General features: G+C 43.2%; 1 protein-coding gene across 6 annotated transcripts in view; it reads left to right on the top strand.

Moving 5' to 3' along the window:
- The first annotated feature begins 11,472 nt into the window (after positions 1-11,472).
- NCAM1 (neural cell adhesion molecule 1) overlaps positions 11,473-22,149 on the top strand; it is a 330,901-nt gene continuing 320,224 nt past the window's right edge. For 4 of the 6 annotated variants that reach the window (XM_081098798.1, XM_081098800.1, XM_081098796.1 and 1 more), the window contains exon 1: positions 11,603-11,857. In XM_081098798.1, the coding sequence (XP_080954924.1) occupies positions 11,806-11,857 (52 nt within the window). In that variant the 5' untranslated portion in view covers positions 11,603-11,805. Of the gene's footprint in view, positions 11,858-22,149 lie in introns of all 6 variants that reach the window. The other 2 variants (XM_081098799.1, XM_081098797.1) reach the window with 2 other exon arrangements.

Below are 22,149 nucleotides of genomic sequence, written 5' to 3'. Positions count from 1 at the left end.
AGGAAAGGGTAAGGTTTTATCTTGAGTCCTAGATTCTTACAAAGATTTCCATAATTGTGCAGCTTTGCTGATGGCTTCTATCTGTGTGAGTGTGAGTGTGTGTGTGTGTGTGTGTGTGTGTGTGTGTTGGGCGGGTGGGGGTGGGGTGAGGAGGGGCACTATGCAGTCCTCCAAAGCTTGGCTTTCTTATGCATATTTATCACTTTCAAATTTACAGCTAATTGCTGATGTTATTTCAGCAACAAATGCAAATCAACCCCAGTCCCCAGTGCTCTCAACTACAGTGAAAGCACAAGGGAAGAACTGAAGAGAGGTGGCAGGCTCTCTTCTTATATTAAACACCTTGTCATGATATAAATTTGAGCCAGAAGTTGGATATCATGTAACAAGTCCTAGTTATGAAACTCCTAAAATACCTCATGATAACAGGGTCTCATTTCTAGTGTATATTCTATAGGTGCTTGTAAATTTAGTAGTTATATCTGAAATGTGTCAAAAGGATACCATTTCTTACTGATGTTCATGCATATTCCAAGGATAACTTATCTTTATTCCTGATTTGGATCTTCCATGGGTAGTGGCTTTTAACTCTCTGGATTTATGCTTCCCTGCCACTAGCCTCTTTGAAGGTAGTGAATCTTCTCACTAGTTTTGAGCATAGTGTGGTGGAAAAGAACTTGAGCTTTGGGGCCTGTGGTATTCATTAGGATGCTCATTAAGGGTTTCTAATTCTTCTAGGCACAGATTTTCACCTCTCTGCCCCCTGAAGTTAGGGGTGTCCATGGAACTTGTTTTGTTCAAGAAAATGAAAGTGTAAGTGACGTGGCTACTTCCAGGAAGAACATTTAGAAGTCTACCTGTGATTTGCTTCACCAGTCTTTTCCCCTTCTTCTCCCATAACTACAGCAACAAAGAGATGGAGTCACCTTCAGACACAGAGACACAGCCCGTAAGTGAGGACAACATGGAAGAGAACCCTCAACTCACACAGCATCACCTTTGTGATTTTGAAGCCTCCAAGACGTGGTGTTTGGCTGATATCTCTGCAGGACCTAAGTTATCCTGACTGATATGGGGAGGGACAAGCCTGAGCTCAGGTCCTTGAACAAATTACGGAACTTCTCCCACCACCTCGGAGAGTCATGTGAGGATTAAATAAAAGCATAAGAGCAAAGGGGTTGGCCCAGAGAACGCATATAACAATGTTTATTTCCTCTTCTGCCGAGAGCTGGCATCTTGTTTAGCACCTTTGTGCCTAGAATAAAACCTGGAATACAGAAGGTGTTTGAATAAATAAGGGAATACATGCAATATTTAGGTGTACTTAGAGAATGATTTATTTAAAAGATCCTTTAGCAATTTTTTTTCTGCACATTTTCTTACACCAAGTTTTCCAAGGCACAGCCAGACAAAGAGACAGGGTGGCTGAGGAGGAGAGGCCACAGTTCTGGGATTTTAACGGGCTCAGCTAGTTGCTATCCCAAGTGACCTTGGATTGAGTGGGACAATTTGCAGCATCCTGGGCAGGGGTAGCAATGGCCCTCCTGACCTTGGCATCATGCAGACCTCGTTTGGAGTATGGGGCTCTGCGCTGAAAAGCACTTTTGAGAGGGACATTAACAAACTGGAATGCACGCCAGTGCCAGGTGGCAGGGGCAAGATTGGAAGGCAGATCAAGATGCTGAGAAGTCGTAAAGCTATTGTTTATTGCGTGATGTTTGTTGTAAGGTTAACTGAATGTAGAAACTATTTTTGTTCTCAGTACTTTAGTGGACAAAGTGGGTAAAAATGCTACCACCTGCTAAACCAGAGTCTGTCATATGACCCAGGGACACAGCCCATGGTGTTTTTAATAAGAGCAGTAACTTCCCCACTCACTTGCTTAGAAATCATAGAGGAAAAGCAACCTGAAATTATTTAGCAAACAGGTAATGCTGCCTTATTTCATCAATGCAACATTAGCAGAGCAGAAGGGAGCAAGCTTTAGAAAGGCAGAAGAGAAGGCCACCAGGGGAGGACAGGAGCAAGCCAGGGACCAGGACAAACCTGGTCCAGCAGCCATCTGGGGGGCTGCTATGCCAAAGCTTGGAGGAGGCATTGAGATACCAGAGGAAGCTACTGTGTTGGTGGGCTTGGTGCCAGGATGCCTGAGCTTCATAGACAAAAAGGGGATGAGCTTGATGAGGAAACAGAGTCCTCTGCATTAATCAAGGATAGAAGGATCAGAACAATGAAAGACTGGTTTCAGAAACTAGCCTGAAGTATCAAGACCACAGGCTCTCTGCAAGACACCTTCAGATGAAATCTGACATTGCTAGTTAGACCTGAAACTATCTCCAGTGCATACTTTGCCTTCTACGTAGTTCTCACATGGTGGAAAGGTTGCTTTTCCTACATTAAAGACAAGTGATCCAGGAAGAAGTTATTCATTAATTCCATCATAAGCATTGAACACCTATTATGTGCCAGGCAACAAGCTGGGTACTGGTGATGTTGGAATTAGAATTAAAGTCTCTGTCCTGAAAGGTACCACAGGCTAGTAGGGGAGATGAGTCTGGAAATAAGTGATTCGACTGCAGTGTGAGTGCAATGACAGAGGTGGGCCCAAAGGACTCTGGGAGCATCTGAGAAGAACACCTATCCCAGGGGAAGGGCGTGAGGAGCAAGAGGTAGGAAGGTTAGGGAAGAGCTGAGCTGGTAAAGTGAGTCTTAGGGCAGAGCAGAAGCCAGCCAGGCCAACAGCAGGAGCCAGGCCCCACAGAGCATGTGGGTACTCAGGTCCACAAGGGGGCAGAGAAAGAGCAAGAGGGGAGATTCAGGAGGGGCCTCGGTGGGGCTTGGCTGCATTCTGAAGGAAATGGGGAGCCCTTAAGTGCTTTGCCATGGGAAAGTGACATTTTCAGCTTTTAACAAATATTCTTTTTAGGGAGATGGCTCTGGAGGCTAGGGGTGGTGTATTTGGAGGGGGAGCCGAAGCAGGCAGATCAGTCTGGAGGCTGTGGCAGCAGTCCATGTGAGAGAGGACAGGGCCTGAACCGCCGCTGTGGGAGCTGGGGAGAGATCCTGAACCAAAGTCCCACAATGAGGTCACCTAGAGGACTCTCTTGGTTTGTTTATTGGTCCCATCTTTTCAGCAAACATTTAGCGTGACAATTATGGTGGGGTAGGGGTGGAGGGTCAGGGGTGAGGGGCCATGCGGTGGGCAGCAAGGGGCTGCTCTGACCAGAGGCCTGGTGTTTGTCACATTTCTCCCCTACTCAGAGCATCACTGAGCGACTCTTCCTTTTGGATTGCTCCTTTGCTGATGCAAGCAGAGATGGTGGTTTGGGGGCACCTCCCATCCTGGACATGCCTGGCTCACTCCACAGTTCCACTGATGCAACAGGGGATTTGCCTTTCGGAGACAGTGGCTGGAATAAGTGCTGTGTCTCCTTGGAGCTCCCAGGAGCTCTCCCGCTCTGTGGAACTCTTGGTGCTCAGGGGGTAGAGGTGTAGGGACAAAAATGGCTGCTAGTCTTCAGAAGGTGTGCATGGATGGTCATTTAGTTCCATAGTGACTTTAAATTCAGAGTTCTCTGGGATTCTGAGACTCGTGTAGACCGGCAATACCCTCACATTTAGTACTGTGTTTCTTTAGGATGGTCCCAGAGGCTTCTGGGAGAGATGTAATACAGTGCTGTACTAAGGAGGGAAACAGTTTGGTTCTTCTTGCAAAGAAGTGGTGGTGGTACGAATGCCTTTGCTTTCCTTAAAGAATGCTTGTCTTCTTGCTTCCCCTCTGTGTTAACTCTTGTCTCACTCCCCAAGCTGCATGTGCATAGGAGAAAAGGTGCCACTCATGGACCCAAGCTCTATGGATGGGTCCAGCTCTGGTTCCAAAGACATAGATGAGACTGGAGGGACCTAAATTTGGTGTTGGCTCTGCCTACCTGGCTCCTTTTCTTGGCACTAGGGTCAATGCCTGATGCTGTTTTGGTATGTGACTAAGAGAAGCAGTACAACCGCAGAATACACGGAGGAATGGGGTGAGAAAGATGGGCAGGATTGAGCTGGAGAAGTGATGGTAACACTGAGAGAGGAGAAAATATTTCTCCCTGTAACCCTAAGTAATGATGCAACCAAATCATCTGGAGCATTCATTGTCTGCAAGTACTTGTGACAATTATTCATGAAGGACAGTGGTATCCTAGGTTCCACCTCAAAATGAGACCGACTTCTACCTGAGGATAGCTAGTCATCAATGCTGCACTGCTGTGCCCTGATTAGTGCCCGATGTCACTGTACTATTGCAGAAACTCAAAGAAGGGATGAGTAGGGAATCCTACTAGTATTGCTATGGCTAACATGTACTAGGCACTCACTTTGAGGCCAGAGAGTGTGAACTTGCTCTTGTCAAGTTACCAGTGTCCTTCATATTCCCAAATCTGGGGACACTCTTCTAGGTCACATTTGGCGTTGCCTCCAAGTAGCATTCATTACAGTGACAGGTCCCTGCTTCCTACAAGTCTCTCCTCCTGTGGGCCCGTGACTCTGCTCTCTCCTAGATGGCCTCCGGCCTCTCTAGCACCTCTCCTCAGTTTTTCTGCCTGTTCTGCTTTCTCCACTTTGAACTCATGAAAGTGTTGTTTTTCAGGACATTGACCTGGGCCTTCCTCTCTTCTCTGTACATTTTTGGCTGAGTGATCTCCTCCTTTCCCATAGCTTTAGGTAGCAATTACACAGATGACTCTGAAATTTATATCTCCTGCTAAGATCTCTTGCTACTGACTTCCATGCTCGCATCTGACCACCGACTTGACATCTCCACTTGGATGTCTCACAGGTAGACGAGACGAATCCAAAGTCAGACACTTCATTTCCCTTCCTCTCCAAGCATATCCTGCTGGCACATTCTGCATCGTGACTTCTCTCTTTTCCACATTCATTAGCATGTTTGGTCAATTTTATCTCCACTTGTCTCCATCTCCTCTTCCCTGGATTTTTGCAGTGATTTCTAACTGGCCTCCCACACCCTCTCCTGCCTCTCTGTACGCTATTCTCCACACAGCAGAGGGAGTGGTTATTAAAACATGGGCAACTCATGTTTCTCTGCTGCTGAATGTCCTTCATGGGGCTTTTTTGAACTTTGAATAAAATACGAGCTCTTTACCTTAGCTTTAAAGGTGACTCAGATGTACTGTTTATCATCTGTCCTGCCCCACTTGCTCTTTGCATCCCAGCCACTCAATTCTATTAGTTTCTAGAACCATCTAGATTTTTCTGACCTCAGGGGTCTTTGCACATTCCTGGAATGCACCTCCACATGCTCTTCCCAGAATTGGGTACTTCTCCTTCTTAGGTTGTAACTTACCTGTCACCTCTTCAAGGAAGCCTTCCCTGATCTAAACTACAGCTCTACTATCATTCTTTACCAAAGAATCCTGTTTTTTTCCATGAATCTAATGACATTTTGTAATTGTTTTAGTTTCTTTGTTTAGTAATTTGTCTCCTTGACAAAACTGTAAACACATATTCATTTACTTTTTTTAATTCTTCACTACTAGCACAGTGCCTTGCATGTGATAGGTGTTCAATATATACCTGTTGGATGAAAGATTGCCAGGCCTACACTAAACCCTCTATGTGTGTTATTTTAATTGATGTTCATAAGAAGTCTAAAAGATATATGTTACTCTAATCCTATTTTATGAACAAGGAAAACAAGGTTTATAGGTGTGAAATAATTTGCCCAAATTCAGAGTCTACAGGTAGAGAAACTAGGATTTGAACTTGGATTGTCAAGCTCCAAGATGTGAGCACTCACCCACTTCACTTCATTGTCGCTGGTGTGCGTAGGAGGATGTGAAAGAGGCAGAAAGGAAGTTGCCGTGTCTTTAAGTTAGCTCAGTCTCACTTTGTGATTTATAAGATCTTGACATGAAGATCTTGGCTCCTTTCTTCAGTCTGTTAAATCACTTGTTTCAGATGGCTTTCTCCAAAGACAAAACAGGGAGTTAGGCAGCCTGGGGTTTGCGTTCATCTCAGAGCCAAGAAACCATTTTAAACCATCTTTTCTTTACTAGCTCACTGTAACTTTCTGAAGCTGGCTGCACGTTTTATGGCCTGGTTTCTGTCATTTGATTCTGCTTCATCTCTCCATATCTACACTGAAAAAACTCACCAAAATTGGCCATTTCTGATAGTTCCCTATGAGTGGGTTTCCCATTGCTCTGGAGTGAGATGTCTAAACCATATTTATCTTCAAGATGTCAGCATGCCTCCAATACTAGCCCAAATAACAATTTTGGGCAAATTAGAGGACAGCACCCCTCAATCTTCTTCAAAAATCTTAAAGACATTTTTTTTTTTTTTTTTAGAAATAGAAAAATCTATCCTAAAATTCTTATGAACTCTCAAGGAATCCTAAATAGCCAAACTAATTTTGAAAAAGAAGAAAGAAATTGTCGGTCTCAAACTTCCAGATTAAAAAACTTACTGCAAAGCTATAGTAATCAAAACAGTGTGGTATTTACATAAAGATAGACTGATTGTAGGCCAATGTAATAGAATAGAAAGCCCAGAAATAGACACTTGCATATATGGTCAAATGATTTTTTGACAAGGATACCAAGACCATTTATTTATTAGGGAAAGGGAAGTCTTTTCAAGATATGGTCCTGGAAACTAGATATACACATGAGAAAAAAAAGAAAGAAAGATAAATTGGACCTTTACCTGACCCATATACAAAAATTAACTCAAAATAGATCAAAGACCTAAATGTAAGAGTTAAAACTATAAAACTCTTAAAAGAAAACATAGGGGAAAAGCTTCAAGACATTGGATTAGGCAATGATTTCTTGGATATGACACCAAAGTACAAGCAACCAAAGGAAAAATTGACAAGTTGGCATTCATTAAAATTAAAGATTTGTGTAGCATGAGACACTGTCAAAAGAGTGAAAAGACAACCCATGGAATGGGAGAAAATATTTGTAAATCATATAGCTGATGAGAGATTGGTATACTTTATATATAAAGAGCTTCTACAACTTACTAGTAAGAACAAAAACCAAAAACAAAAACAACATAACCCAATTAAAAAAATGGACAACTAATTCGAATAGGCATTTCTCCAAAGAAAATATCTAAATGGCCAATAAGCACATGAAAAGGTGCTCAACATTACTAGACATTAGGAAATACAAGTCAAAAACACAAGGAGATACCACTTTACATATATTTGGATGACTACTATCAGAGAGAGAGAGAGAGAGAGAGAGAGAGAGAGAGAGAGAGAGAGAGAGAGAGAGAGAAAAGAAGTGTTGGCAAGAATGTGGACAAATTGGAACTCGTGTGCATTGTTGGCGGGAATGCAAAATGATGCAGCCACTGTGGAAAATGGTATGGCAATTCCTAAAAAAAAATCAATTTAAAATTACCTTACTATTCAGCAATTCCACTTTGAGATATACCCCAAAGAACGAAGGCAGAGACTCAAAGATATATTTGTATACCCATGTTCATAGCAGCATTAATTATGATAGACAAAAGGTGGAAGAAGCCCAAATGCTCATTGATGAATGAATGGATAAACAAAATGTGGTATATACGTGCAAAGGAAAATTTGATACAAGCTACAACTTAGAAGAACCTTGAAAACATTATGCTAAATGAAATAAGACAGTCACATAAGGACAAATATATGTTTCTTCTTGTATGATGTGATAAGTATTCAAGAAAAGGAAAGTAGGATGGTGGTAACCAGGAGCTGGGGGAGGAGAGGGAATGAAAAGTTATCACTTACTGGATTACAAAGTTGGGGAAGATGAAAAAGTTCTGGAGATGGATCATGGTGAAGATTGCACAACAGTATGAATGTGTTTAATGCCACAGAAGTGCACACTTAAAAATGGTTAAAATGGCAAATTTTATGTTATGTATATTTTACCACAGTAAAAAGAAATATTGAACTTTCTATGAAATTATATTTTGATTTACAGCTAAAATTGGGTAATGGATGCTGTGGTAAACTTCCAGATTCTACTTTCAGGACTGGGTCATAATCGCCCAGATGCTGGGACATGGTCAGCTATTAGTCTCCAAAAACTGCCCTTGGCTGAAGAGAGCTGCCTTGGGGTCAGGTTTCATTCCCAGGGCAGCCTAAATCGGGGACTCTTCAATGTGAGGTGATTGCAACCAGTTCACAGCTCCCAAGTGGCTGACCCAGTCTTCCTTGTGCCCACACTGTAGCCCAATTTCTCCTTCTTTCCAACCTTTGAAAACTTCTTGAAAAATAAAAGAAAGAAGTAAAGGAAGGAAGGAAGGAAAAGGAAAGAAGGAGGAAGGGAGAAGGAAGGATGAGAAAACAGCACCTCTTTCTCGATTTGTTTCTTCCACCTACTAGAAAAACTGTCACCTCAAGGATTTAAGTATTTGGTGAGGGATTCATTCAAAAGGCGCCTTCCAGTCGTGCAGTGCACAACCCGCAAGAAGCAGTGGTTCTATGTTGATCCCTGTCTCCTGCCTCTGCCTCGGGGATCCCAGCACCATTCAGCAGAATCTGCTGATGAGTGTCCACTTACCCTTAACCAGCACCGGAGCCAGCCTTGACTCAGAAGGGAAACTTGTCCGTTTCCTCAGCCCCACTGTGCAGTAGAACTTGGCAGTTATTTCTGGCATCAACCAGATCTGGGATATGAGAGGCTAGGAGGGAGTTCTGAGGGCTCCCTAGAGGCTTTCACTCTTTAGCTCTGTGGTTTTAATTTCACCTTCTGGTCCTCACACTTCCCTGTCCTCAGTCTTTGGGCAGGTCTCCATATTTCCAGTCTCTCCTGTCTCTTGCTTTGATGGATCTTAGGCTGCTGTGTTTTCCTGAATGCATTTTGCTTATGTCAAATGTGAAGTAAAGTTCCTGGGATATCTGTTAGCTCTGGGATCAGGCCTGGGGTCTCCTTTTCAACACCCAGAAAAGAATCCTTAAATGGTTCATTTTTCAAGTAGTCTAAATTAGACCATAATGTTTTGGTGGTGAGAAGTGGGATGTTAGCTACTGATTTAATTAACTTTATAATTTAACAACAAAATCCTCATGTTGAAAGAAAAGAGAACAATAAAACCTTTCCCTATCACACTGCTCCTCAAAGGAGTGGTCTAACCTCCCTTCTCTCCTTCCTGGACAAGCTACTCCTGGGACAGTGGACTTCCTTCCCCACCAGTCCATGGAAGGATGCTCTCTCAGAGACCACTACTGGCTTTCCAGTGGTCAAATCCAGGAAACTTGTAAATCATCATCTTATTTGACCATTTCAAAACTTTCTTCTCCTTTTGATTTGGTCGTTATAACATTTCAATTCTCTTTCCATGTCTCTGACTGCATTTTCACTATTGCTTTGGCAATTTCTTCTGCCTAGAGGTTAAGCATTGATGTTCTCTGGGGTCCGCTCTATCTGCCTGTTTTCTGCACACCTCCACTTGGATGTCCCTCGAGCATCTCAGAATTAGTGTGTCCAGAGAAGGAGAAAGGGAGAGAGAAAAGAAATTCAGTAATGCGGAAGTGAGATAGGATTTCCACACCTGCCTACATTGAAGAGCTAAAAATAGGAACATTTGGGGAGATAAATAGTGAGAAATTTTTAATGCTACTATAAGACATGAGCTATAAGAATGGAGGTTTGCAGAGAAAGTTGTGTTTCTCACTCGGTAAAAGTTCAGAATAGGTTAGAAAAAATTATAAATATTTTGGGTATCCCAGCCTTCATTTTTTTCCTTTTCCCTCAAGCCTGTTCTCTATATTTTTGCCTATATCAAAACCTCTTCTTTAGGAAAGAGTCTAATACTTAGCCACATAAGTTTAATATGGTAATTTTACACATTAGCATAAGCTCATATCTGAAGTCAAAGATGCTTAAATGCAGCAACCATTAAAAAAAATCTATATAATCCGGTGTACCCAGCACAGGGCTAAACATAATAATATTCAATAAATATTTATTAAAAGGTGTTAAAAAGCATTATTTATATTATCAAACTCTGGAAACAACCTGAATATCCAACAATGGAGAAGCATAACCATGATATGGAGAAATATTACATAACTATAAAAAGATTTCAAAACCCTTTTTACTGCCCTGGGGAAATGCTTATAATGAAATGTCGAGAAAAATACACAGGATTCAAGTTGCTACTACTGTCAATTAAAAACTAATACACATATACAAAAGACTGAGAAAATATGTGGGTATCTCTGGAATCTTCTATCGAAAATGCAGCTGTATATGGTATTTAGTTTCTTCTTTTCTACTTTTCTGTATTTATGAATTACTTATAATTGGTATGAGCTAAATGTTACAAAAGTAAACATTGTGGAAAATAGATTTGCAAGAAGAAGAACTTTTCGGGGTTGTGGAAGTGACAGTGTGCTGTGTGCCCTGCTGGGTCTGGTACATGGAGAGGAGATGCCAGCCGCTCCAGCTGGCCAGCAGAAGATGGGTTTTAAAGAGGGCACAGCAGTGGAGGGCCTGCCCTTTAAAGAAAAGGTGAGTATGCAGGGATGTTGATGCATTGGTGCTTGGCACGTGGGCAGCCTTCCCCTAAGAGGGCTCCACTGTGCTGGGCTATCAGGCTGTCCAGGCCTGTACAAAGGAGCTCCTGATTCCCCCTCACCTTTTGTTCCGTTAACAGTCAAGGCTTGCTCAGGTTCTGGAACATGTTTATTTTCACCCTGCTTCCCCATCCTCTTCTGTCCAAAACGCAGCTGTAAGAGTAATTGAACCCTTTATGTTGGTGCCTCAGTGATACTCTACATTAATATCTTCAAGAATTGAGGTTGTGTGTCCTTGCAAGAAAATACTAGTTAACACCGTGCCTACACCATAAAACCTACACAAACAGGACTTGGGGATCTTCATGAAGAGACCACAGATTTCAGCCTTCATAAACCGTTTCCTTCAGTTATTTCTGGAAGTTCCTTCTAAACATCTGCATTTGCTTCTAACTTAAATTGCTTCCCACCTCTTTCCCCTGAACTCTGTTGCTTCCCTGTGGGAGAGCAAACTTCATGGCCAGTATAAACAACAAACAAACAAAACCCTGCCACAGCAATCCCTATCCCTCTCCTAATTTCTAATTTCCTGTACCTAAAACAAAACAAAACAACAACAAAAAAAACAATCCTAGACTTTCCTTGTGTTTCAAGGATCTTAGGATCTCTAACAGAGAGATTAAAAAACTTTGAAAACCTAACGACACCTACGATTTTGTTTTTATTATCTGCTAGTTATTAAAATATCCAGCCTCCTGACTAGGGAAGGCTGGTGGCAGGAGGGACCGGAGGCGTGGGGGGAGAAGTGTGGAAAAAAGAAATCCCAGCTCTGCCTATAGGACTGTGCGTGAAAGAGCCCGCTTCCTCGGGCAGGCTGCTCCAGGCCGCGTTTTGCAGGCGGCCGCATCTGCCTCCCGGGTCTCTTACCTCCTTGATGTTCGGCACTATTTGTGGCCAGCGTGGTGGAAGGACACAGTGAGGTTCTCACCCCCGCCCTCCGCCCCGCGCTCCCATCCCAAGTTCCATCAAAGCGAACCCCGGCCAGCGCAAGGATCTTCGAGTTGCGAGTGTGCTGAGGCTGGGACTGTCACTCATTCTCCCCTCAGCGCGTGAACGCAGCTCGGCAGCCGCTGGCAGGAAACAATTCTGCAAAAATAATCATACTCAGCCTGGCAATTGTCTGCCTCTAGGTCTGTTGCTCTACCGCCGTCCACACTCGCTGCAAGGAGCCTGGGCACAGAATTTACCGCGGCAAGAACACCCTTCCCGGCCAGCAGATTACAATGCTGCAAACTATGGATCTCATCTGGACTTTGTTTTTCCTGGGAACTGCAGGTACATTTCAAAATAATTCTTCTTCTTAACCCGATTCGATCATTGCCTTCATCTCCCCACTCCTCTCCCGAGGGACACTGTTATTTCGGGTGATTGTACGGAGAATGCTAAGGGTGCTCATTTTCGTGGAGCTGAGGAAGGAGCGCATCGCCCTGGCTGTCCTGCCGAACCCGCGCCCTCTCTGGCTGCGGTGGACCCGGGCTGCCTCCCCGCGCAGCGAGCGCCCTGCGCCCCTCCAGCGCGCCCGCCCTTCCACTTGACGTGCCGGGGCGTTGGAAGCCGGGCCGCTGGCTCCCAGGGACGCTGCGACTGCCCATGGAGATGGGCAGCGCTCCTTCCCCGATGGCGGGCGGCAGGGGATGCCTTGGCTCGTTGGAGCCACCGCACAGGCTGGGATTCAGCTGGGCAGGGGCTTGTCAGCTCGGGCTCCTGGAAGAGTGAACAATAAAGCCCGGGGTAGCCACCCCGATCGTGATTTCCCCAGGTCTAATAAAGTGGGGCTCCCCGCCCCCCCCCCCGTTGGGGGGCGAATAACGGTTTGCAAAATGAGGCGACATGGGCAGAATCTCAGGTCTGTGTGGCCGTTCTTGCACCCCCGTCGATATGACGTTAGTGTGTGTGTGTGTTTTTTTATTTGCCAAATTGCTGGTTAGTTGCAAAGCCTGCTTTTGCCCCAGAGCTCGAAGGGATGGGAGGGCCGAGCGCCGCGTTTTGACAGGAGGAAGTGCGGAGGGGCGGAGGGCGAGGAGGGCGTGATCCAGGCTTCCTAGTGTGTGTGCGCGTGTGCGCGCGCGTGTGCCTTCACACGCACCGAGGACCCTGCGTGCACGGTGCGAGAGAAGAATGGCAGGTAGCCACCCGAAACGCCTCGCCCCGGTCTCCTTTCTTTGGGCGAGGTTCCTGGTCCTTGCAAAGTGCGAACAATAGGGAGCTGGGAGGCAGACAGTAGTGATGCTGCCACGGTGCGGGGGGCTGCGCCGCCGCCCAGCGAACCTCCGCGGCCGGGAGGAGGGTTCATTTCAGTTGGGGTGTCTCCTTCCCGGCCTCCCTGGAAGACTCTTGTGTTTGTGCCCACCCTCCCTTCCAGCAGCTTCCCCCTCCCCAGCCCAGGACTCGCGCCGGGGCGCTGATGGACGGGGAGAGGGAAGAAAGGAGCGGGCGCCGCAGAGAGCTGGGTGGGGTAGGCGACGTGCGGGACGGGGGGCGTGTGCTGGGAAGTACCCCCGGGAAGCGAGCGGAGGGGGTGCCGGGTGCCGCTGGAACTGCCCAGACGGCCGAGCCAGGCCGGGGAGAGCGCGGGGCGGGCCTGGGAGCACCCAGCACGCCCCCTCCCCGGGAGGCCGGGAGCAGCGCCCGGCTGCCGCCTCCAGCCGCCCGGTGCCTCCCGTGGCGACCAATCAGAGCGAGGCTGGCTGGGCGGGAAGCCGCGAGAGGCTTTTATTGCGGCTCGGCGGCGGCCGGGCGCTGCCAGGACGGTCTCCCGGTGTTCCAGGCTAACGGTCTCGCTCATCCCCCGCCGGGAGGAACCCCGCCCTGCGGCCGGCCCCCTCCTACCCGCGGTTTCCGAGCAAATAAAATGGAGTCTAGGTGGTCACTGGGGGGTGCTCGCTCACTCGGGCGTCTCGCGGCCGAATGGGAGCATCCCTCCCGCCCCCGGCAGCGCGCACACTTGCGCCCAGTCGCTCTGGCTGGAGCGCATCGCCTGGCAGGGCGCGGTGGCCGGGGGACCGACGCGCCTGCGCTGACCAGCCAGCCCCCCGGCCTGGGCCCTCGGTCCCCGCAACCACCTGATTGGGGGATGTTCTCAGCATGCCTTTTCCTTAATGCCCCTGGGTCCCCATGGCAGGACCTCCGGAAGAGAGGGTGTTTCTGGGACCTCCCCCCTTATAGGTGCGGACGTGACAATGGAGCCCTAATCTTCGGTAGGCCCTTGGGGGGGTCGCCAGGCCTTCTTTCCATCATGGCGATGGGTGTAAGGCTGTTTGGACCCCCAGGGAGGTACACGCCCAGGGAATTCCAGGTTAGGCGGCTCTCTGCTGCTGAGGCCGGGGTGACACTCAGACCCATGGTCCCTGAAAGGAAAGTGTCCTCATTCCTGACCCGAGGACCAAGCGGATAGGAAGAAGGCAGGACGTGAAACACGCACAGCGTTGCTTAACAAAAGAAGTAGAACGGTTTTCCAAAGAGAAATATTTATTGTTTCTCCCATATTTTTAAAAATTGAAGAATTCCAGTCAAAGGATCAGCACAAAAAATAAAAACAGTAACACACACACACACACACACACACACACACACATTTTTGGCCTCACATGTTGTATCATCTCCAGGGACAATGGTAACTCAGTCTCTCTCCACTCCCTGCATTTGACACTTCAGATGCAGGGTGTGCTAACTTAATACACCAAAGAATCCCGTCGGCTGACCCTCTCTTATTTTGGTGTCTTCTGGTCTTTAGGAATAAAGTGAAAGGTTGTGGAATTACAGCAGTTCTGGATATTTTCTGGGTTGATTGAATGACCTGGAATGATTAAGTCATATCTTTGTTTTATAATTTTACAATCTTCTGCCAATTTAACTTGCAAAAGCCAAGGAATGGATGGAACTGATTTTCCAACAAGATAGCATCAGAATTAGAACAAAGACCACCTGTGCTACCTTATAAAAATAGTGGGTGCATATATGATATAGAGTATATGTCATGTCCCTCGCCATATAAAGGCACACCTCAGCAGTTTGCAGTGAGCACAATTATGGCGAGCTATATTTTTTCCTTGATTTTCATTTTAAGATTAGAAATGTGTCTTTCTGGACAAAATTTAACTGAATGCAGTAAAGCCATATTTAAGAATGTGGAAAACCTTTTACAACTCTATCCCAAACCCAAAATGTTAATTTTCCTTCAGCAAATATTAGCATATATTAAAATATTGACGTTACAATTTATTTAAAATTCAGTAGAGTTAAACAACCAGAATATAACCCAGACATTGTAGAAGTGTGGCCTGTCATTAATTTAATAGTTTTTTTTTAGTTACTCTTCCCAATACAAAGGTTCTAAAGATCTACCAATTGGGATAAGTTTTCATTAGTCTAAAGCTTACATTTTTTAAAAATCCTCACCTGAAGATCAGTTTATTGATGAGAGAGAGAGAGAGAGAGAGAGAGAGAGAGAGAGAGAGAGAAAGAGAAACATTGATGGGTTCCCTCCCTATGAGCCCTGACCAGATCTAACCCAAAAGCTATGTATGTGCCATGACTGGGAATTTAACCCAAAACCTTTTTGATTTAGGGGAGGACACTACAACCAACTGAGCCACCTGGCCCAGGCTAAGTCAATTTTTTAAGTAGCTCTTCCATCCTTCCTCCAATAGATTGAACCTGTTGATTTCCATCCAAATAACTTTACCCAGGATCTTTTTAAGAAATTTTTATTGTTGAAAGTATTACGTATGTCCTCTTTTTTGCCCCATCCACAACCTCCAGTCAACCTCCAACCCCCACCCCAGGCCCTCACCACCCCACTGTCTGCATCCATGGGTTATGCATATATGCATACAAGGTCTTCCTTTGATTAGCTCCTACCCACTCACCCTCCCCCGCCTTCCCTCCGAGATTCTGCACTCTGTTCCATGCTTCCATGTCTCTGGATCCACTCTGTTCATCAGTTTATTTAGTTAATTAGATTCTATATATGAATGAGATCATGTAATACTTGTCTTTCTCTGACTGGCTTATTATTTAGCATGATACTCTCCAGGCCCCTCCATGCTGTCTCAAAGGATAAGAGATTCTTATTTTTTTTTACTGCTGCACAGTATTCTATGGTTTAAATGTACCATAGCTTTTTTATCCACTCATCTACTGATGGGCACTTGGGCTGTTTCCAGAGCTTAGCTATTGTAAATAGTGCTGCTATGAACATAGGTGTGCATACATTCTTTCTGGTGTTTTGGTTTTCTTAAGATATATTCCTAGAAGTCGGATCACTGGATCAAATGGCAGTTTCAGATTTAATGTTTTGAGGAAACTCCATTCTGTTTTCCATAATGGCTGCACCAGTCTGCATTCCCATCAGCAGTGTACTAGGGATCCCTTTTCTCCACATCCTCACCAGCACTTGTCATTTGTTGATTTGTTGATGGTAGCCATTCTGACAGGTGCGAGGTGATACTTCATTGCCATTTTAATTTGCATCTCTCTGATGATCAGTGATTTTGAGTATTTTTTATATGTCTCTTGGCCAGCTGTATGTCCACTTTGGAGAAGTGCCTATTTAGGTTCTTTGCCCATTTTTTAATTGGATTGTTTGTCTTTCTTTTGTTAAGTTCTATGAGTTCTTTATATAGTTTGGATATTAACCCTTTATCGGATGTATCATTGCCAAATACAGTGAGCTTTCCATACAGTGGGTTCTCTTTTCATTTTGTTGATGGGTTCTTTTGCTGTGCAAAAGCCTTTTATTTTGATGTAGTCCCATTTGTTTGTTTTCTCCTTAGTTTCCTTTGCCTTAGGAGATGTATCCTTAAACATGTTGCTATGAGAGATGTTTGAGATTTTGCTGCCTATGGTTTCTTCTAGGATTTTTATGGTTTCACCACTTACATTTAGGTGTTTTATCCATTTTAAGTTTGTTCTTGTGTATGGTGGAAGTTGGTGGTCTAGTTTCATTTTTTTCAAGAAAGACGATTTTAAATATAATAATATTACATGCAATTGACATTAATATTTCAAGAAAATTATTTTAAATATAATAATATTCCCAAAACTGTACTTATATAGTATATTATCACAAAGGTTGTAGGAAATATTAAAAATCTGCAAATAACAGGATTACTTCTATTATATTCTAAAATATTTTTTTCCTCGCTCTATTTTTGTTCATCAGTTTATGTTGTTCATTATATTCCAAAAATGAGTGAGATCATGTGATATTTATCTTTCTCCGACTGTTTTATTTTGCTTAGCATAATGTTCTCCAGGTCTATCCATGCTGTTGCAAATGGTAAGCAGGGGTCCTCAAACTACGGCCCGCAAATACAAATATTGTATTTGTTCCCTTTTTTTTTAATTCAAAATAAGATATGTGCAGTGTGCATAGGAATTTGTTCATAGTTTTTTTTCAAACTATAGTCTGACCCTCCAACGGTCTGAGGGACAATGAACTGCCCCCGTTTAAAAAGTTTGAGGACCCCTGGGTAAGAGTTCTTTCTTTTTTACAGCAGTGTAGTATTCCATTGTGTAGATGTATCACTGTTTTTTAATCCACTCATCTGCTGTTTCCAAATCTTAGCTATTGTAAATTTTGCTGCTATGAACATAGGGGTGCATATATCCTTTCTGATTGGTGTTTCTGATTTCTTGGGATATATTCCTAAAAGTGGGATTACTGGTTCAAATGGGAGTTTCAATTTTTTTGTATGTGTCTGTCCAATTTTCCCAACACCATTTATTGAAGAGACTGTCTTGACTCCATTGTATGGTCTTGACTCCATTGTATGGTCTTGCCTCCTTTGTCAAATATTAATTGAGTGTAATGGCTTGGCTCGATTTCTGGGGTTTCTGTTCTGTTCCATTGATTTATTTGCCTGTTCTTGTGCCAGTACCAGGCTGTTTTGATTATGGTGGCTTTGTAGCATAACTTGATATCTGATATTGTGATCCCTCCAACTTTGTTCTTCTTTCTCAAGATTGCTGCAGATATTCGAGGTTTGTTTGTTTTTGTTTTTTGTGTTTGTGTGTGTGTGTGTGTGTGTGTGCTATATACATTTTTGGAGTATTTGTTCTAGATCTGTGAAATATGCTGTTGATATTTTAATGGGATTGCATTGAATCTGTAGATTGCCTTAAGTAGTATGGACATTTTAATGATATTGTTTCTACCAATCCATGAACACAGATTATTCTTCCACTTGTTTATATCTTCTTCTATCTCTTTTTTCAACGTCTTGTAGTTTTCGGAGTACTAGTCTTTTACCTCCTTGGTTAAGTTTATTTTAAGTATCTTAATATTTTTGTTGCAATGGTTAATGGGATTTTTTTTAAGTTTCTCTTTCTGAGAGTTTGTTATTGGTGCATAAAAAAGCCAGGAACTATTTTTTTTTTTTTAATAGCATAGCAGGAAATAGCAGGACATTTCCTTGTTCAATAAAGGTGGTTCATCAAAGACTCTGTGCCAATTAATTGAACTAAAACCGCGTTGATTTAACTGGCGACTGTTTCTTGGGCTTGGTCGTTCAAGAATTAAAGTAGTAATTATCCAAAAAAAAAATATGGTGTGGGTGTGCTTTTCAAAGGGCTCTCTTTGGGCGCTTACCCAAAGCAGCACTAAGAGAAAGTCTCCTAGATCCCCCCAATTCTGAGAGTTTTGAATAGTGCTTCTCTTTGGAAAAATTTGTCATTAAACCTCAGACAGGTAACATGTAATTTAATGTAAGTAACCTATATTTATATACTTCTGTCACAGGAAACAATGTCTTAATTTCCTTTCAAAATAAATACCACCATTTTGTCATTCCAAAACGAATCTTGAGACATGATGGATGTTTTCTTTGCTACAGAACTCAGTTTCTTAAATTATAGACAGTATCTTGTCAACTTCATGCTACTTGCAATGTGGATTTTGGTGTTTCTGACCAACCGCTTAATTTTTTAAGGTGACACAGTCTCTATTTAATATTAGTCTGATGAATTCCCCGTATTTACATCTTCAATGTTGAAGAACCTGAGTGAAAGTGACTTCAATGCCACTGGCCGACCTCCAGAGATATTTCACAGACAGCTCTTCCTGTCTTAGTGTAAAGTAAGTGATTGACTACCTGTTGTTAAAGAACAGTTTGAACTTCCTCTGCCAATATTGCATTTGTGATGGTGGAGAGCAGAACCAATTGCCAGCGAGGGAGAGAAAGGGACCGCACCTGCCACCATCAGTCTGCTGGGAGCAGTCAGCCTGGGAGGAGACAAAGGCATTTAGAAAGCTTCTCTGTGCTATTTAAGTATTGAATTTTTTCGTGCACAAATATTTTATAGTGTCACAATAAATGTTACTGTAAATTCCATAATTGATTTTTTTAGTTTGGTAATATCATGAACATATAGGCTAAGAAAAGCCTGGAACTTTAAAAGAAATGGCAGCAAATTTTATCATTTTATTAGTTTTAAAAATGGGTTACATTAGACAAAATTGAAAACTTGAATCAACTGGCTATTTAATAATAATGGTTATTTGAGCTTTGAATAAAAAAAAGACTAAATTTATGATTCCTGTAGTTTAAAAGGAAGGAATATGAGTGAAATTCACAAGAGTATTTTATGCATATCTTAAAATACTCAGCAAATCTCTGAGGAATATTGTAAGAGATGGCCTCTTAGGAAGAGGGAAATGCCCAAGGAACTCACTGACTCGTACTGGTTAGGTCTCTTTGACATCCAGCGTTTTTAATATGAGAAAACAGTGTGGTGGAACTACTATCGATAATACAGGTGGATGGATGTACCTACTATTGTGGGGCAATGAAATCTAGAAATCAAGCTGAAGGTCACAGCTTTTTTTGTTATTAATTCTTGGTGCCAAACCTTAAAACCTTTGCTGATGTAAAGGGACGTAAATGATTTGGCGTTGCCAGGGGTGCTACTATGCCCTTCATTTCATGGTGCTGTCTCTCAGCTGAAGACAGTCCTTAGGAGGCTGCTTTCTGGTGCTGGTCTGGGTGCCAAATGTCCGCCTTCCAGGAAGTTTCAACACATCACTCTTAAGGCACTTAATCATGTTTTCACACAGACACTGAGTTAGGGCTTTCGGTTAGGATGCCACACTTTTCCTAAAGTATTGGCTTAGCTTCTGAGCAATCAGGGGACTACACTAAAAGAATAAGCCATTTGGTCTATCTTGTTTCTGTGTGTTTCTGAACAAAAGGCTTCAATATACCTATGTATTCTTTTTCTCCCAGCTATATGCAAATATGCTTTCCTTTGACTTCGCAGTTTGCCTCACTTACGTGACTTGAAAGGCTCCTCTAGAGCCTGTATTCTACTCCATACTCTCACGAGGACTTTTTGATGTGTAGTTGCAAACACCAGCAACATCTGACCCTATTTCCTGTTCTGTGCCATTATTGAGACAACATGTAAAAAGACTTGTAGTATCTGATTACCTTGCCATTTTGGACTATTTCTAGTAATGCCACACTGAGATTATGCCACATTAGGTAACAATCAGCTCTTAAAGAGTTGAACAAATATGTATATTGAGTTCCAGCTTTTTATCATCAGCTCTGGGGGGAATGACAAGGGACTGAGATAACATTATTTCTGCTGTCAAGGAACCCTAGAAGTAGTATAGGGATCAAGGGTGGCCGACAAGCTTAGGTTGACAGTCCAGCCACATATATCCCTTATTAGCTGTCTGATCTTGAGCAAGTCATTTAACTTCTCTGAGTTCAGTTTCTTCTTCTGTGAAATGGGAAAATTAGTAATACCTCCTTGTTAGAGTTGTGGTGAATATTTTAGAGCTCACAGGACATCGGTGCATTCAAGCTGTGTTTATTAGTGAGAAAGAGAAATGCATATGGATTTAGAAAAATAATTATTCAGATAGTGCTTTCTTCTTAGAAGGACTTAAAACCGATATTACAGGAACATGATCTCAATGATTAGAACTAGACTTTAGAAATCAGTTGTTAAATGTGTCTGCACTGTCTTGTTGGTTATGGATACGTTAGAGAGAAAAGTGCTCTCATTATAAGATTGAAAGCCTTTAATTAGCACAGGGATAGATCTAGGTTTCATAGGTCCTGAAGGGTATACAATTTTGAATGCCCTCTTTAAGGAAAATAAGGCAAACTCATTTGCTTTTTGTAAAATGTAGAAAACATGACCATGAGAACACACTGACAAGTCCCTGGCCCCCAGAGCCTTGAGAGGAGCCCCTGCAAGGGCGGGGCAGCCACCGCCTGACCCTGAGCTAGCCACTATGTGTTGGTCTGCTGGGGTCCACTTGCTTGAGAATCTAAGCTGATCACTCCAGCTTGTTAAACATGCACCTCGTGAAGGTTGTTTGAGTAGTGCACTGAAGACTGGAATAATATATCAAAATCAAAGTTTTTAAAAGAAGGAGCTATTTGACCTTTATTTTACAGATAATCTTAAGTGAGATCTGAGATGATTTAGCATTTCTCACCACTGATGGCTAATATTTCTGTAAATTACTATCTGGCATAAAATAAATTAATTGCTGTTATCATTCAAACATATCAGATGTAAGTGCCCTGTTGATAGGGCAGGACGCAGTTTCACCAACTAAAGGCAGGTGATATTGGAGAAGAAATGTAAGATTTAATTTTAGCCCTCTAAGAGGGATAACTTGGATATGTAATACCAACAATTATAATTATCACCATACAATTCACAGTTTTTGATATGCATTATAATTTAATCTTTATCTAACTTATTCAGTGATATCTCTTGAATACTGGGGCTTGGCGCTGGGAATATAGTAGTAAATGAAACTTATATTACCCCTGTTTTCATGGAGCTTCCAGTCTAATAGTGTGGAGGAATATAGACATCAAACAAGTAACACACATATAATTATAATTCATATTCTGATCAAAACTGAGGAAAGGAACAGGGTATTATGAGAGATGACCAGGGAAGTTCATCTGTGACTGGATGGTTGGTGAGGTGAGGAGGTACCATTTGAAGAACTCTGTGAAATGGGAAGAACCAGTGGTATTCTGATGTTAACACATGATTGACTAACTACTTAATTCAACAAACACTGAATCACTACAAACATTCCTGAATGCCTCCATTCAGCAAACCTTCTGAAATCTTGAGAAGGTCAGACAGTTTCAGGAATTGGGCTGGATTTCAGCTCATATAGTCCAGTAAGATATGCCTCTGTCTAAAGCTTGCCATCTAGTGTGGGAGGGAGACAGACTACACTTATAAATAGAGACATGAGTACATGTCATTGGAGCACAAGGAAGGAAGCAATTAACTCTGGTTGGGACTCCCCCGAGCTGGGCGTGGGGCGAGAGTGTGTCTTTACTAGATGGAGCAGGAAGAAAGGGTGATTCAGGCAGAGGTAACATTTCAAGTTATGAGCACATACAGTCCTTCTGGGGAACAGGGTCAGGGCCAGAAATTAGGAGAGAAATAATTCTCCAAGGCCAGAGTGTGTGAAGCCTTAAAATAGAAGCTGTGGGTGAGAAAGGTTAAGTGGCTTACATAGGTGAAGCTGGGGCCATAACTTATATGGGTTGGCTGCAGCTCATCCTTTTCTAGAGTCA

The sequence above is a fragment of the Myotis nattereri genome (genome assembly GCF_964212035.1).
Source record: "Myotis nattereri genome assembly, chromosome: 9".
Taxonomy (NCBI): Eukaryota; Metazoa; Chordata; class Mammalia; order Chiroptera; family Vespertilionidae; genus Myotis; species Myotis nattereri.
The sequence above is the reverse complement of the archived record's forward strand: the minus strand, read 5'-3'. Positions and strand labels throughout refer to the sequence as shown.